Source organism: Channa argus, chromosome 23 (genome assembly GCF_033026475.1).
Source record: "Channa argus isolate prfri chromosome 23, Channa argus male v1.0, whole genome shotgun sequence".
NCBI classification, from domain to species: domain Eukaryota; kingdom Metazoa; phylum Chordata; class Actinopteri; order Anabantiformes; family Channidae; genus Channa; species Channa argus.
The window spans coordinates 11,246,027-11,261,144 of record NC_090219.1 but is presented as its reverse complement, the minus strand read 5'-3'; the positions used below and the strand labels follow the sequence as shown (position 1 = coordinate 11,261,144).

The 15,118-nt window shown below is 41.4% G+C and overlaps 1 protein-coding gene across 2 annotated transcripts; it reads right to left on the bottom strand.

Annotated features, from left to right (window-relative positions):
• Positions 1-7,199: 7,199 nt before the first annotated feature.
• On the bottom strand, positions 7,200-14,634 carry gtse1 (G-2 and S-phase expressed 1). 2 transcript variants are annotated; one of them, XM_067493838.1, is made up of 12 exons: positions 14,536-14,634; positions 14,220-14,275; positions 14,067-14,124; positions 11,995-12,649; positions 11,296-11,457; positions 10,858-10,993; positions 10,336-10,734; positions 9,875-9,935; positions 9,568-9,786; positions 8,749-8,983; positions 8,178-8,294; positions 7,200-7,486 (listed from the first exon to the last, which is right to left on the bottom strand). In XM_067493838.1, the coding sequence occupies exons 2-12, from the start codon at positions 14,239-14,241 to the stop codon at positions 7,400-7,402; spliced, it is 2,151 nt and encodes a 716-aa protein (XP_067349939.1). In that variant the 5' UTR covers positions 14,242-14,275; positions 14,536-14,634; the 3' UTR covers positions 7,200-7,399. The 2 variants fall into 2 exon arrangements, with proteins under 2 accessions (XP_067349939.1, XP_067349940.1); XM_067493839.1 differs by having other exon boundaries at positions 14,220-14,261; positions 14,536-14,621.
• Positions 14,635-15,118: the final 484 nt, after the last annotated feature.

Below are 15,118 nucleotides of genomic sequence, written 5' to 3'. Positions count from 1 at the left end.
AGAGTCACCAATTAACCCAACATCAGTTAATTGGATTTGCAGCAAACCACGAACCAAGGTGAGACCAGTCAAAATGTAGAATACTGTTATAATCCGAGTTTAACAGTCCTGCAGCCACTGAAGCAAGGACAGATCAAATCTTCCTGGTGCTTGGAAAAGGAACCATAACATGACGACCAGACGGATGTTTCTCAAACCCGTAAACACAGGGGGATCTGGACAAGCCAGAATAACCTCGGCCTATATGCACAAATGCTTTTCAGACGGCTGCACTGACTTACTCAAGTCGGTTTTTGCTGGACGAGCTGAGGTTTACACACCACAGCGCAATACAAACTGATTTTTAATTTGAATAAAACTGCGATAAAACAAATCATAATAGCTTCACAGACATTAAAACAAAGTACAGTTTACCATCAAGACTTTATCTAAGACTTCCCAAAGTCAACAATCATGTCCTAACATGCATCTTTGGACTCTGGGAGGAAACCGACCCAAGCAGGGGGAGAACATGCAAACTACACACGGAAAGGCTGCAAACCCATGACCTTCAGGTGTGAGGAGGCGGGGCTGACCACTCCACCACTGTGCCGGTCGCAGCTGCCTTCTGCCTGAATGAAACATTTGTTACTACCTACCACCTGCTGATTTCCACTGGTTATCTTGCTTTACACAAATTTTCTTTTTTTGTTTGTTTTTGGAAAAAGAAATGTTTGCGTTGTTGGTGTCTTTTATTCTGCTGCTGTTTTTTTCCTGGTCTTATTGGTTGTTTATCGTGCCAGTCGTATTTCGGAGACATGTTGAGCATAATGGCTATGTTTTACCACCATTGGTTTAAATGACTCGACCCAAAATATATATTTAATAACGCATTACCTGCATTTTTTCTTTTTGCTACAGATGCACATTGCTAACGCTAGTCAATTCGCTTTGCCACTTAGTCGACCTTTCTTACTGCCAGTAAACGTGTGACGTGGTCCCAGCTGTCTGAGTAATCTGTGCTTTAGCCTAATTTTATTAGAGATGATTTAGCTGACATCTTCTCCCATTAGAGGCATTTGATTGTAGACATGATTTTGAATATTTAATAATATTAATATATGTGTGATGTACAGGAACAGATTGGATCCTCGAATTAGGCACCAGGCCAGGTGTAAGAAAACTAGTTTCACTGAACTAAAAAAGTCAGTGAAAGAAATGTTAGATTATATTAACACAGGGCAAAAACGGTCTACGTTTAAAAAGTTTCTAAGTGGTCGAGCACCTTGTTAACTCCTCACAAATGATCACCTCACACTCGGTAATCAGTTAAAGGTGTTATCAGAGCCATAAGCATTTGGCGGGTCACACAGCAGGACTTTGAGGGGAATGGCGACGAAGGGTTTGAGTGACAGAAATGGGGGGGATGCGGGGATGATGTTGTCTGGGTAATGCTGGGAATGTAGTGGTGCAGGGTGATGCTGGGTGTCAGGTTCATGCTTCAGTCAGAGACAGCATCACTGGTTTTCTATCAAGATGTCAGACCTATAACTTGAGCCTCAGGAATGTCCTAAATGGCAGGTTCGAGTTTGGAAATACGAATGAAGCGTGCAGCATTTCCTCACCATGTCTAGGTATTAATAATTGTTTGTGTATGTTTACATGGAGTGTGATATTCATCGTCCTGTCAGTGGTAGTTGGTTTAGATCCATCCCCCATATGGATGTGTTTAAGCTGTGGGTGAGGTGCCCGTGTTGCCACCAGCAGCTGTTTTACTGCTTGTCAGTCAGATTTTTTACTGTACTAACATATATTTCAATGTGACTAATGTATGCACGTGTTTTTCACTGCTACTTATAAAAAACGCCTTAAAGCTCATCACATAACCAACACAAAATATTCAATAAGCTTAGAACGATCAATTTAGTTGAAACTGATGAACAACCAGATTTCTCAGAGGATGCATCCTACTCACTCATCCTGTTCCTCGTTCCCTGAAGTTTAGGCAACTGTCGATTTGAGAAAACACAAGCAAATTTTAAAAAACTACTTCATCAAAAAAAGCGCAGCATTAAGAAAGAATACAAGCAAATTGCAAAAGTTGCTGCAAAAGCACAAAAAAACATTGTGGAAATGGCTCCAGGACCAACTAAAAATACATTTATACATTTACTAATCTAAATGTCCGTCACTTTTAACAGTCCCCTGGAAACATTGCTGTGACAGTAGTCCACAATGTTTCAGGGGGACACTAATAAGTGACGGACAGTTTAGTTGCTCGCGGCGCCATTTCCACTTCTTTGTAGCTTTTGGAGCGTTTCCCTCAGTGGTGTTTTTTCAACTTGCTTGTGTTTTGTCTTTTGTTTTCTTGAGTGTGCGAGCTGTCGAGGGACCGTAGTTTTCACCAATACACAATACACAGATCACCACAGCGGACTGTGTTCCGCTCCTTGATTTGGCACGAGTTTTTACGCCGGATGCCCTTCCTGCCAGAACCCTCTCATTTTATCTGGGCTTAGGACCGGCACCAAGGGGGCCCTCGGTGGCTGGGTGGGGCCACACCTGGTGGGTGGGGTTCGAACCTGCTGCCTTCTGTATCCCAACCCAATGCTCTGATCACCACTGAGCCACAGGCCAATACACAATACATTGAATTAATAACAAAATACTAAAATAGTCATATTGACCTCCCATCTCTAAACTTTGGAGATGGAGCTCAGATAGAAGCTTAGAGCCACTTTCACATTAAGAGGATCCAGTTTAGTTTAATTGTTTTTCACTCTGTAAGATCATCAACAAAGTGCACAGTGTCTCACACTCGAGCAGAAAATTGCTGTGTCTTGTTGTAGCCTCCAACACCCTGTCCACTTCCCTATGAGACATCTTTATATACTATGTCATTCTTTTAGCTGTCAAATATTAAAGCCTCGGGCTTTCTACTGAAATACACTGAAAGCTCTGAATGTCGAATAGATTCAAACAAAGACCTGAAGCATCAGCATAATGTAGTAATGTAGAAGCGACTGGACAAAGCGACACTTCAGACATTTCTGGGAAGAGAAACGTCTGCATCACCTTATTATACCTGCTAATGCAAACACAAGGGGACACAAGCCAGTGTCTTCTTGTGTCAGTCCTAAGTCTGGATAAATGCAGAGGGTCGTTTCAGGAAGGTCATCTGACGTAAAACACGTGCCAAATTAAAAATGCGACTCATGACAATGACTCCCATACCGGATCGGTCGGGGCCCAGATTAACAGCGACCGCCACCAGTGCTGTTGACCTACAGGGGACCGGTGGAAATTGGACTACTGTTGGTCGAAGACGAAGAAGAAGAGGAGGAAGGTGTGTTCGTAGGCAGAGAGAGAAGAGGAAAGCTAAGAATGTAGGACTGACAGTAGGGACTTTGAATGTTGGGACTATGACAGGGAAGGCTAGAGAGTTGATCGACATGATGCAGAGAAGGAAGGTGGACATACTGTGTGTCCAGGAGACCAGGTGGAAAGGTAGCAAGGCTAGATGCTTAGGAGCAGGGTTCAATGGTCATGTAGGTGAAGGAACAGAGGTGATGAGACTGTGATGGGCACGTTTGGTGTTCAGGACAGGAACACAGAAGGACAGATGGTGGTTGAATTTGCAAAGAGGATGGAAATGTCTGTAGTGAACACTTTCTTCCAGAAGAGGCAGGAACATAGGGTGACGTACAAGAGCGGAGGTAGAAGCACTACTTTGTGTGCATTAGTTTCATTGTCCCATACCTTCATGTGCATGTGGTAGATTTTGATGTATTTATTTATTAGCTAGTTTTGAAAGACAATACTTCCATCACCACTTTTCAGAAAAGCTGCTGCAAAACCTGACATTCAAGGTCACAACAATTTCAGGAAAAGTCAGCAGAATCCTGGAATGACTGGCCAATGGAGTTAGGAAGGCTGGGTATCTGTGAGGTATTTCCTTTTTGTACTAGATGTTGTTAAGGATCCCAAATGATTTTTTACAATTTTATATATTGTTTTTGCTGTTTTAGTAAAGAGCGTAATGAAGATCTTGTATTAGCAGTTTTTTTATGCAGCACAAGTGATGTTGCAAAGTAAAGCAACAGTTGTATCGCATTACTTTAATATTCATAGCCAACATTACATTTTTACTATACTGGCCCCTGAGGCGATCTTACTCGTGTCCGGTGGTCCAAATATTACCCAGTCCAGAGATCGATTTATTGAATTCTACATTCCACTAATGAGCTGATAAAAACATAATTCCACAGAAAATGTTTCTCAAAATAATTCCACAGTAGCTCCATCACCAGCCTGCTTCTACAGTCTAGGGCTGCGGGGTGCTGCAGTCAAACCCAGGCGTCATTATCCAAAAGGCAGGATACACCGGTGACAGGCCGACAGTGGATCACAGGGCTGACACATGCAGACATACAGACTTAGTTTAATTCTGTATAACGGACATGGGGCCATGTCACTGATCAGAAATCACTGGGACCACTGAGGGCTGAGTAGGGTTTTTCAAACCTGTGCTGCATAGTTTAATGTTGCACTGATCAATCAATTCCTTTTTCTGCTTGTAAAAGATTAAAGGCTGTCAGGTTCTATCCCAGCTCACACTGGATACAAGACCATGTTCAACCTTCACAGGTGACAATTCTACCACAGGGCAGAGACAGAGATAAGCACTCGTGCTCACTAATTAGCAATATGCAATTTCCAGTCCCTCTGGCCTGCAGATCTTTGCATGTCCCAGCACCTGGAGACACCACAGACACTGGGAGAACATGGAACATAAATCTGCTGATAAAAATGGATGCATATATAACCAAAGCTTGCAGTAGCCACTGATGATGTCGCTGATGATGCCTTCACCTTGTTTTGAAGTCCTGTGGTAGGACATAGGCTGCTCTCCTGGGTTGGACACAGTGCTGCATCTTTCCCCTGTACAGGGTTTGGACATTTTTCAGTTTTGCTCCGCCATGAATTCTACTTTTACAACGTTATAATTTCTCAGTCTTTAGGTTGAAACTGTCAGAAAGTGGAAAATTCTGGTCAAAGGTCAAAGTCAGTAGTGGAGTTGTACTTGTGCATTATAAGAAGAGGTGGTTCTAATGTTTTGGCCCCCTCATTCATTTTAAATAAAGTCATGGCAGCATTAAATTATACAGGTGATCATAACATTATGCCTGAGTGTATATTGTAATTTTAGATTAGATATCACTTAGTTACACAATAAAGTGTAATTACCAAGTTCCCAGTTTATATGTATTTATATGTACTATTACGATTATTACCAAATACTAACCTGTGCATATGGTTTAACTACAGGGTAAGATTCAGGCTGTAATTTTTTTAAGATGAGAAATTACCAAAAATGCCAAAATAAATCAGACTTTTTATATGTAGTTATATATATTAACTGCAATTTAACAGCGGGAAAAGCATTGGAAGAAAATACATCAACTCATTTAACTCAGAACTAGTTATAATTACACATTTTACATGTTCAGCATTAAGAGTCTCTCATCCAGTCTATGCGCATTATCTAAAAATATCAAAAAGAAACATGTAACTTAGGTTCAGAGCTAACGTTGGGTCAAGAGATGATCATCAATGCTTTTATCTCCTCCAGACTAGAATTCTTTGACTCCAGCAATGATTCAGAAGAATCTCACGCACAAAAATGTTATTTTAAAAACATTCTACGATTCTACTTTCCAGAAACAGGTGAAAAAGGTTGTGTGGTGAATGTGGGAGCTGAAAGACCAGGATCCCTTTGAATTTGTTTCGACAGTGATGACATTTCGTCCGGTTCCAAGTTTCACATCTTCGCAGTCATTAAAATAGTCTCTGCTAAACAGCAGGGAAACAGTGGGAACTATTTAAGAGAGGAGCAACATTCCATCTCTAGACAAATCCAATATTGAATACTGTCCATCTGAAAAAGGGACATGAGCAAATGATTTTAGGAGAAACTCATTTTTCAGGGGACTTTACTCATTTAGCGAACCTGGTTTGCTTGATAGGACGTCATCTGTGGCCCAGGACGTTGACCTGTTATTGACTAGAGCAGGTTGTTTTTTTAATTAAATGACTTCTTTGGAAGCACAAGTGCATTAGTGCTGTATGGAAAGGAGTTAAAAAGACCAACATCAATTGTTTTTTGTAATGATGCATATCGTTTCATTTCACAACACCCAGCACCAAAACCTTTTAGAGGTTTAGTATCAGGTTCATACGGCTCCATGTCTTTGTGTATTCACTGTCATTTGTCTTTGCTCTTTTCATTCGTGTTTATGTACTTGAAGCACTTAAATGCAAAAGAGACCGTGTGCACTTGTTCTTGCGTTTTTTTTTTTAAGCAGACAGAGCAAGGACATCTTTACGGTTCAGTTTGAAGTTTGAAGGACTGTTTGAGGATTAAGACTTGGTTTTAGGTTTCATTAGGCATTTGGTTGGGATGTTTGTGGTTGGGGTACTGGGCAAGGGAACACATTAAGTGAATGAAAAGCCTAACAAGACTAGAAATATAACAACTTTCATGTTTCTTTGGCACGTTACCATGAGAATACAGAAAACTGTATTCTAAACAGTGACTAAATTAGTCACAATAATATGACTTTTTTTTTCATTTTTATTTTAAACACACGTTATCTCTATAGTTTACCCTTAAGTCCTGGTGGAAGCTGGTGCCAAACTCGAAGAAATTCCATCAAGGTGTTTCTTTGATAATGTGTTCACAGGAAGGGACGTGTGAACTTAGGCACCACAATCTAATCAGTTCAAGTCCAAGTGAACATTTGTATCAAATTAAGAAATTCCATAAGCCGTTAACTGTGATATTGCATTCAAACATACAAGATAGAAGGACTTAACAAATGTGAAGTCATAGTGACCTTCGACCACTAAAATGACTTGTTTTTTTTAAGCCGTTAGTCCAGAGCTTTAACCTGTGTCTAAAGACAATAGTGTGAAATCATCACAGCCTTAAAACCACCAGTTTGGCTCTAATGTTACAGCTGCTGAGAGGATCCAAAAAGGTTTGGCTACATTGTGAGTTGTACTGAGCAAATTCAAAGTTCGATCAGTGAGTTCCTGTAAAAGAGAAACTAGCTTTTTTACTGTTTCCACATGGTGTTAACTGTATGCAAGTTGTGCTTCTATGTTCATCCATTACACAAATATTGGTCCCTTTTCATGTTCAACACTATAAATGCAAGAAGCATCATTTATAGTAGTGACAGCAACATTTATTCAGACATTAATACGAGCAGCAAGACAATTAAAACAATGATACAATCAGGTGCAGAACTATCTCCAAATATTTTCAAATCCGATTCTCAGTAAAGAATTTGTAGACAAGAACTATTAGAATATCTAAAGACCTGCTGAGTCCAGTTTACTGCAGGGACGATCCAGATCAGAATGACAGGTTGATGAGGGGAGCACTGTTTTCCTTCTTATCTTCTGGACTCCATTTGATGAGTGGGGAGCTCAGATCAATTAGCTGATGACACAAAAACAAACCGGTTGAAAACATTAGGTTTCATTTAAAGCTCCCACCCGACACGTTTTGATGCATATTTACATATGCTGCTTTGAGCAATGACAAAAGAACTTTATTAATCCCTTGAGCAAATAGCTTGCAGGAATCTAAAATTCCAGATGCAGCGTAGCACCATATATACATGTAAACCTATAAACGTGTGTTAGGGATCAGGTCAGGTCAGGTCGGCCCATAGTGTCAGTCGGAGTGGCTCAGGACTAACCCTCCATCTGACGCAATTTCATTTTACACCTTGTATGTATAATGAGAAATAAAGCACAGACTCGGTGTATCTCCCCATCTTTACCTCTGTCTACCTGCTGTTTGCCAAGCATTCGAGTGGCCAAAGTGACCAAAACCACACACACACACACACGAGGTGTTGTGCATTCCGGTGATTATTACAAGCCAGAGCTCTCACTTTCATTTGATACATGGTTTTTATAAATATATATCCATTATAGCTGCCGTTTAGGGTCCAGTGTGACATGGTTTGGAAAAAAATAGCTTAAATTCTATTTTCTTTACAGTAATAGCAGGTCACATTCTTTTAGAGATTTATCACATCTTCATGAACAGAAGTTGTAATAATGTTTCGTAATATTGCTTTAACTCTAATTCTGTGGACTTAACCAGCTGAGGTGTAAGTTACCTGAGTGGTAGTGCACGGCTTGCTGCTGGTCCGGATCAGGTCAGGGGTGTTGTTCAGGTCGATGAGCAGTTTTTCTTGAAGCGGTAGAGTGGGAGCTGGAAGACCTAACAGGAGAACCTAATGAGAGAGAAGGTCAGAATGATGAAGGTCGTGTTTCCCTAATCACACTGGAAAGGACGGAATAAAACTCAACATGAACCTGTAGTTTCAATCTGATAAAAGTGCAACAAAGCTTTAAACTACAAAGAAACAAGTGACTTTAGATCTTACACATCACCAGGACCAAAACTTAGAAAGTCTGGCAATTACATGTGTTTGCAAAACACAGATCATAATCTCCAAGATGACGAAAAGCCACCTTAAGACAAAAGAACTGTTACTTTAAGACTTTTCGCTTGGAATCATTTGTAACATCAATCTGAACTGAACACGTAAAGGCTCGCCTGGTAATCCAACAAACCAAAACCTCTCTTACTCTTAAGATTCTTACATTTACCAAATCCAGCACATAAATAATATTTGCCACACAAACTTAAGTCTAGATTGAGTTATAATGGGTGTGACCCTCCACCTCCTGTGTCTTGCTGTCGCTCTCCTCTCCGGTCTCCAGTTCAATCAGGTTTCCTCTGGGTACTGACTGGTCCTGACTCAGTGCTTCAGGATCTTTGCTCTCCGACTGTTCGGACTGTGCAGAGCTGCAGGGCGGGGCAGCAGAAAGCTCCGTCACCTCTACATCTTCCAGGCAGAAAGGCCGAACCTCAGGGGCATCAGTGCTCTCCACCTTCTGTGTGTTTGCAGGGACAGGGCTACACAAAAACACCACAATAATAAATCTCAACAGTCACAAGACCATGTATTTTACACATTTTATATCTGTGGAACGTTTTTGTTAGACTCTGTGCCTAATCCCTACGGGGAAAAGAGAAGTAAAGTGAAGACACGTGAGTCCCACATCACACCAAGTGCTGAATGTATCCCATAATTCACTGCTGACTGTACCGCAGTCCAGTTGGCAATAATGCAGATTTATTGTATATCTGTGTTTGCATATGTGCTGTAATGCAAGTATCTCCCATGGCCATACAAACATAACAAGCTTGGTGAAAGTCCAAGCCTGCACGTGGAGTCAGGAGAGGTTTTTTTTTTTTGTCCTTTTGGCTTAGCCTGCGAGTTCAGGGTCGCCTCATTAGTCGGCATGTTGATTTGGAACAGTTTTTAGGCTGGACGCCCTTCCTGACCAAACCCTCCCCAAATTCTACCAGGCTTATTCACGTGTTTATGATGTGTATGGAGCTGGACACATCTGTCATGGTAAAGAGCAGTTGATGTGCCGCAGAAGGCCCTTAGAGAAACTTTCCTATTGGTTGACAGCATTTTAAAAGTATGTCACCTGCAGCTGTTCCCTCTCCTGCTGGAGCTGGGGGCAGGGTCAGAGTCAGAGGTAGGCAGCAGTCTAGGGGACCGGCTCTGGCTTGTGGGTGTGGGGATGGAAGACATCTTGCGCCTCACTGGGGTCGGTAGGGCAGAGGGACGCTGCGCTTTTACCTGCAGCAACCTGCAGTCGCCAGCAGAGGGTGTCGTTGGACAAACAGAAGGCTTCTGAGGGAAACTGCAAGAGAGAGGGTTTAGTGATCACTTCAAATATCTGATTGGTTTGAATTTAGCCAAAGTAAACCAACTTCAGATTTAACATCTACCTGTCCATGCTGCTCACTGACATCAGTCTCTTTGGCTTCAACATCTTTGAAATTTCTTTGTCTGGTGACAAAGCACAAACAGGTATTCAAAGAATCAACTACAGCAGCTGAAAACTTTGATCTGACCCCGAATTTGTTCAGTAAAACAATTGTTTACAGGCTAAAATCAAGCCACACAAAAATTAATTGTGTACTCGGGGGCTAGTCTATTTAAAAAGAAAGAGAAAAACATTTCCAATTTCTCTTAATCGCAGCAGACCGTCTATTAGTTATAAGGTTTCACAATGTGAAACAATTACATACACTGCACATTGAACAACTTGTTAATCAACCAAACAAATTTATACGGACAATGACAAAACGGTTTTACAGCTTCCACAGCAAACAGCTTCCAAAACACACTTAATCGAAAAAAATGATTTAATTGAATTGACAATTCAGAGATTAGTGATGTAAATTACCATCTCCATGGCGGACACCTTGGACTCCTCCACTGGGTGTCGGTGCAACCAGGGCCTCAGGTTTGGTTTTGGCCTTCAACCCACCCTGCAGCCGGACTGAAGCTGTGGGGGGAATGGAGGTGGTTCTCGCCAAAACTCTCTTAGGGGGCGTCGGCTGCACGGGGGTCACCTCAGCTTTCTTCAGCGGTGTGGACCTAGAGGCTTTAGAGCGCTCCACCTCAGATAACTTCCTGGCCTGGGCAGAGAGCGAGCGACGACCAGTCGTGGTGGAAGCTGGACCTGTGGCAGTGTAGACGGTGGAGCGGCGAGACCTGCTGGCACAGGATGGTCTGCTGATACTGCTGGGTGCAGGACCAGTGGAGCTGCTCATACTCCGGTTCAGAGAAGAGTTGAATTTACCTGAGGGGAGACAACACTCTGACTGGATGAGCTGGATTATTACCATCGCATATGCATTGGAAGCATTTAGGGTGGATACTTGTTAAGTTCATGTAGGCAACAATCTCTTAGCTGTTATCCTACCTTTAGCAGGAGACAGAGACATGCTGGAGTTGAAGCTAGACACTGAGGACGAAGATGAGGATGTGGTCTTCCTGTCTGTCACCCTCCTGCTCTGAATTGATGGAGCTTTCACACCTGACCGGTTCCTCATAACACTCTGAATGAGAAGGAAACATTCTTGTTGATTTTGGAATCTTTAAGCTGGTTCGCCAAGACTGTCATTAGAAAAAGTGTGTATAAAACCACAATTTCCTTTTTTTTAAAGAGAGAATGTGAATCAAAAGACTAAGGATTTTGTTTGCTGTGGCACTTAACCCACTCTAGTATTTATTATCCAAAAGTAATGTAATCAGCAAACACATGCTCTAACAGTTTCAGACAGCACAGTGTTGGACTTTGTCCAACAAGTGGAGCTGTATGGCCTTAAAAAAAAAAAAAGACAGGTGATGGGTGTCTTACCTTGGTGGGTGGAGCCAGTGTGCGTTTCCCCAGCAGACTGGAGTTGAGGGAGGAATCACTGATATCGGAGGCCACACTTGTTGAATCGGAGAGAAGATCTTCATACGACTCTGCTCTGCTGGTTGGACGAGATATTGGGCTCCGTCTCCACCCCCCAACAGCCTAAAAGAGGGAAGACAAAAAAAATAAATAAATAAATAAATAAAAAGGACAGGTGATGTGAACACATACAATGCTGAGGTTTCTGCACAGCATTAATACAATAGGATGCATTTAGCTGGACACTGGATGTCTATGCGATGGTTTTATTAACCGTTTTGGGAGCAAGTTACTATTTTTAATCACATTTCTCACCAGTGTGGCAGGAAAGAACAGTGCACATAAGCTCTACCTCATATTTATTTTCTCTTAAAGTAGCATCTGTTCATCCCGTAGTCTGGTCTTCTCTGATGTTAGCACTCTGTTTGCAGAAAGTGCAAAGTGTCTAACTTCTTTCCACTTTTTGTCCTACACCTGCTCTACATTACCTATGTCACCTTTTCCCCCCCATTTGGTAAATAAACACAAGAACCTTCCATGGATTAAAAAGGTAACAGGTTACATTGTTCCTACAGTAGAGACGTTCTACACAAGATCTGCTGTCACAGATCAGTCACGTATCAGATAAAATGTAAAATAAATAAAAACCATCTCTCCTACTTTGCTTGGCGGTTGCAGTTTTGGTTTCTCCACTTTACTTTTGTTGGCTGAACATAAAGTTGTCGGGGCAGCTGGCTTGCTCGGCAGCACGACACCAACAGCCAGCGAGGATTTCCCTCGCAGCATCATCCTGGATTGACCCTTTGTGAGAGCCATAGGGCTCGAGGTGCTGACTCTGGCAGAGGAGCGGGTGGATGGAGCTGTGTTGGTGGCAGCGGGCCGGTTGGATAAAGCAATGCTCGTGCTGCTTCCTCTAAGAAGGCGTTGTTGAATAGCGGGTGGCAGCTGCTTCATGGGACTCTCCTGCACACAGAAAGTCTGCCGTTTGATGGGGCTGAGGGCACTGGCAGTCTGACTGAACATGCCCAGTTTGTCCTCCGCATCCTGTATGAACTCTTCCTTGTCTGTCGTGGTGTTGGTGGCCTCCGTCTCCTTGTGGTGCAAACACTTCGGCTCTCCGCTCTGCAGCTGGGAGGCTAGTTTGTGGGCTTCCTGACACACAGCCTCCAGCTGATCTCCGGTGAGGGGGCTCCAGCTCACCCGCACGCCACCACCAACGTCCATATGTTGGGATGCTGCATTAACAGAGACACACCTCTCCTTGTGGCTGACGGGACCGACAAACACTTCATCTTCGTCATCCTCACCCGTGGAGCTGCAGAGCAGAGACATCACTAATGTCACATATGATAAGAACAGCACACAGTAATGGAAAAATGGAGTTTGGAGTTTTTAGATTTGGAATATATTCATTTAGGTTGAGAAAGATTGTGTCTCAAATTACGTTAATGGCAAATATAAACAGAAAATATGACGAGAGCAAGAAAAAACTGTTTCAGTGTTCATATGGACAACTGACTATTTTTTGACGGACTTTAAAAACCTCAGAAGTAAATTTCATCTTGTCACTTTTGTGACTGCTCTATAGGGGTCTAGTGTAGCAACACAGAAGTTTCAGAGCAGCCTGCATTTGAATGTGAGTGACTCAGCAGTCGTTGTCATGGTAACAGACACAGCTGAATCAGGTCTTTTGATCAGGCTCAGCGCTTTTTAAAACACCATCTAAATGGTAAAATGAGTTTGTGGTTTTAGTCTACCTGCAGTAATAGGTCCAGGTTCGCTGACTGGACAATTGGTAGAAACTTTTTCCGCATTGAGATGAGAGATTTCCTACTGAGATTTCAACTTTAACTTGAGGTTTTGAAATGTTCATAGTAGTTTAGAAATTTCTACGTTTCATCAGGTGTTTGACTTAAACTTCGCACTCAGCTATTAAATTTCTACAGTTTCCAGGATTTTTATGCCACATCTACAAGGCGAAACAGTGAACCTTAAATTGTGCTTATTGTTTGAGCCATTTTAGCAAAAGCAAAACTCTCGGCAAAAACAGTTTAGCTTTGCTTAGAAAGTCATTTCCTTCCAGCAAAGCAATCACAGTGCATTTCATTTAAAAAAAGAATTTCTAGTCATTATCGTGATTTTTTTGGTGTCCAACTACTTTCAGCTAGAAACACTGTTCAAACTTCAAAACGTTCAGCTTATAAAGGGCACTATTAATTGTATATGACTTTTTAAATATCTTTGACGTTTGCCTAACCAGTAAATAAGGAAGCGACATTTCTGCTTTTTTCAGCTTTGCTTAGAAAATCCTTATGGCGTTGACGGTGCAGTCTCTTTTTGGAAATGCTTTTTCCTACTTTAGGTTGAAGACCTGGTTGGAAAAAATTGTTTTAAAATACATTGTACTGGGGTTGGATAAGCTGTAATAAACATTTGAACTATTTTGGGAGATTATATAGACAACAATTAATTGATTTTTATCAGCAGAATAAACATGAAAAGAATTATTAAGACATTTCCCCATATAACTGTAGGGATTGACCTAATTAGATGGTAAGGGACATGGAAGTCTGTTGATATTTTCATCTGAATAATCATGAAACATGCATCACTGTACACTGGAAGTTTGCAATAAATAACAGTATTAGCACCAGCAAGAGTATTGCTGAGCAAAGCCCCAATAGTACTCACAGAATCTGAGACTGATTAACAGAGAGCATGGCATTTCCTACCTGGCAGGTGAGAGAGAAACGTCGAAGTCAAACTTTTCATCGGCCAAAAAGAACAGATCTGTTCAGAGACACAAATACGGTTCATAAAACAGCTAAATACACACATGAACACTGAACACAACACACGCAGGGGGTCTGTCACAGTTAACGTACCGCTGCTAGCTCGACAGTCCATCCCGATGTTGGCTCCTTTCTCTGGGAAAAATGCTCTAGATCAGATGTGGAGAAAATACAGTCTACTCTCAAATTAACTATAAGGGCAGTGTACATAAGCTAACACGCAGACAAACAACGTGAAGACGGAATTAAACACGAACACTCGTGCTACACTTGACGCTAGCCAAATTGCTAATCGGTTAAATGAACTAAAGCAGCTTTAACTGTATTTTAACACGGATGTTTGGTTGTTTCAGTGGCTCACAAGACTCGCTCTAAATAAACAATTCACCCAAGTAAAAAAACTACAAACCTGAATTTTGTCTACAAATTCACAAATCTTTTTTTCTGCATTCAAACTGTAAGAAGAAGGAATACAGCCAAACAATTCAAATCCACTGCGCTGCTGGTCACGTGACTCAAATGCGCTCAGTCATTGGTTGGAGGCGTGTGACGAAAGAGCGAGCGGAACTGTGGGAAGAGTAGTTCAACCCGGTTTCCGGGCTTAAAGTTTATTTCCACTAAAATAGGTTACATGACAAAGTAACGACATTCAGATGAACAAATAATAGATAACATGTATAATAATAATAATAATAATAAAATGGAATTTTGATGCTGTACTGGAGCTTTAAGTCAAAAACTATTTATTATTATATATCTAATAGGAAAAAAAATCAATATACTGTATACAAGTATTTATTACAAAAGATTCCACGGAGCAAAGAAACTCGGACACATACCACTATTGTTCCAGAGAAGCAATGATTTACACCAATGAATCCCAACAAGTGGCACTTTACAAAGTATACAGTAGCATGATATGTGGTTAAAATAAATAAAAGAAATGTAAATAGATGACTAAAATTAACAGTTCTGGTAGTTTAAAATAGTTT

What these genes read in the sequence shown, in the direction of transcription:
- gtse1 (XM_067493838.1), bottom strand. Translation starts at nt 14,241, where the DNA reads ATGGACTGTCGAGCTAGCAGCG. An exon ending in GTTTCTCTCTCACCTGCCAG is followed by an intron (nt 12,650 to 14,066) that starts GTAGGAAATGCC and finishes TCTGCTCTGCAG; the next exon opens with CTCCACGGGTGAGGATGACG. An exon ending in AACTGCAACCGCCAAGCAAA is followed by an intron (nt 11,458 to 11,994) that starts GTAGGAGAGATG and finishes TCCCTCTTTTAG; the next exon opens with GCTGTTGGGGGGTGGAGACG.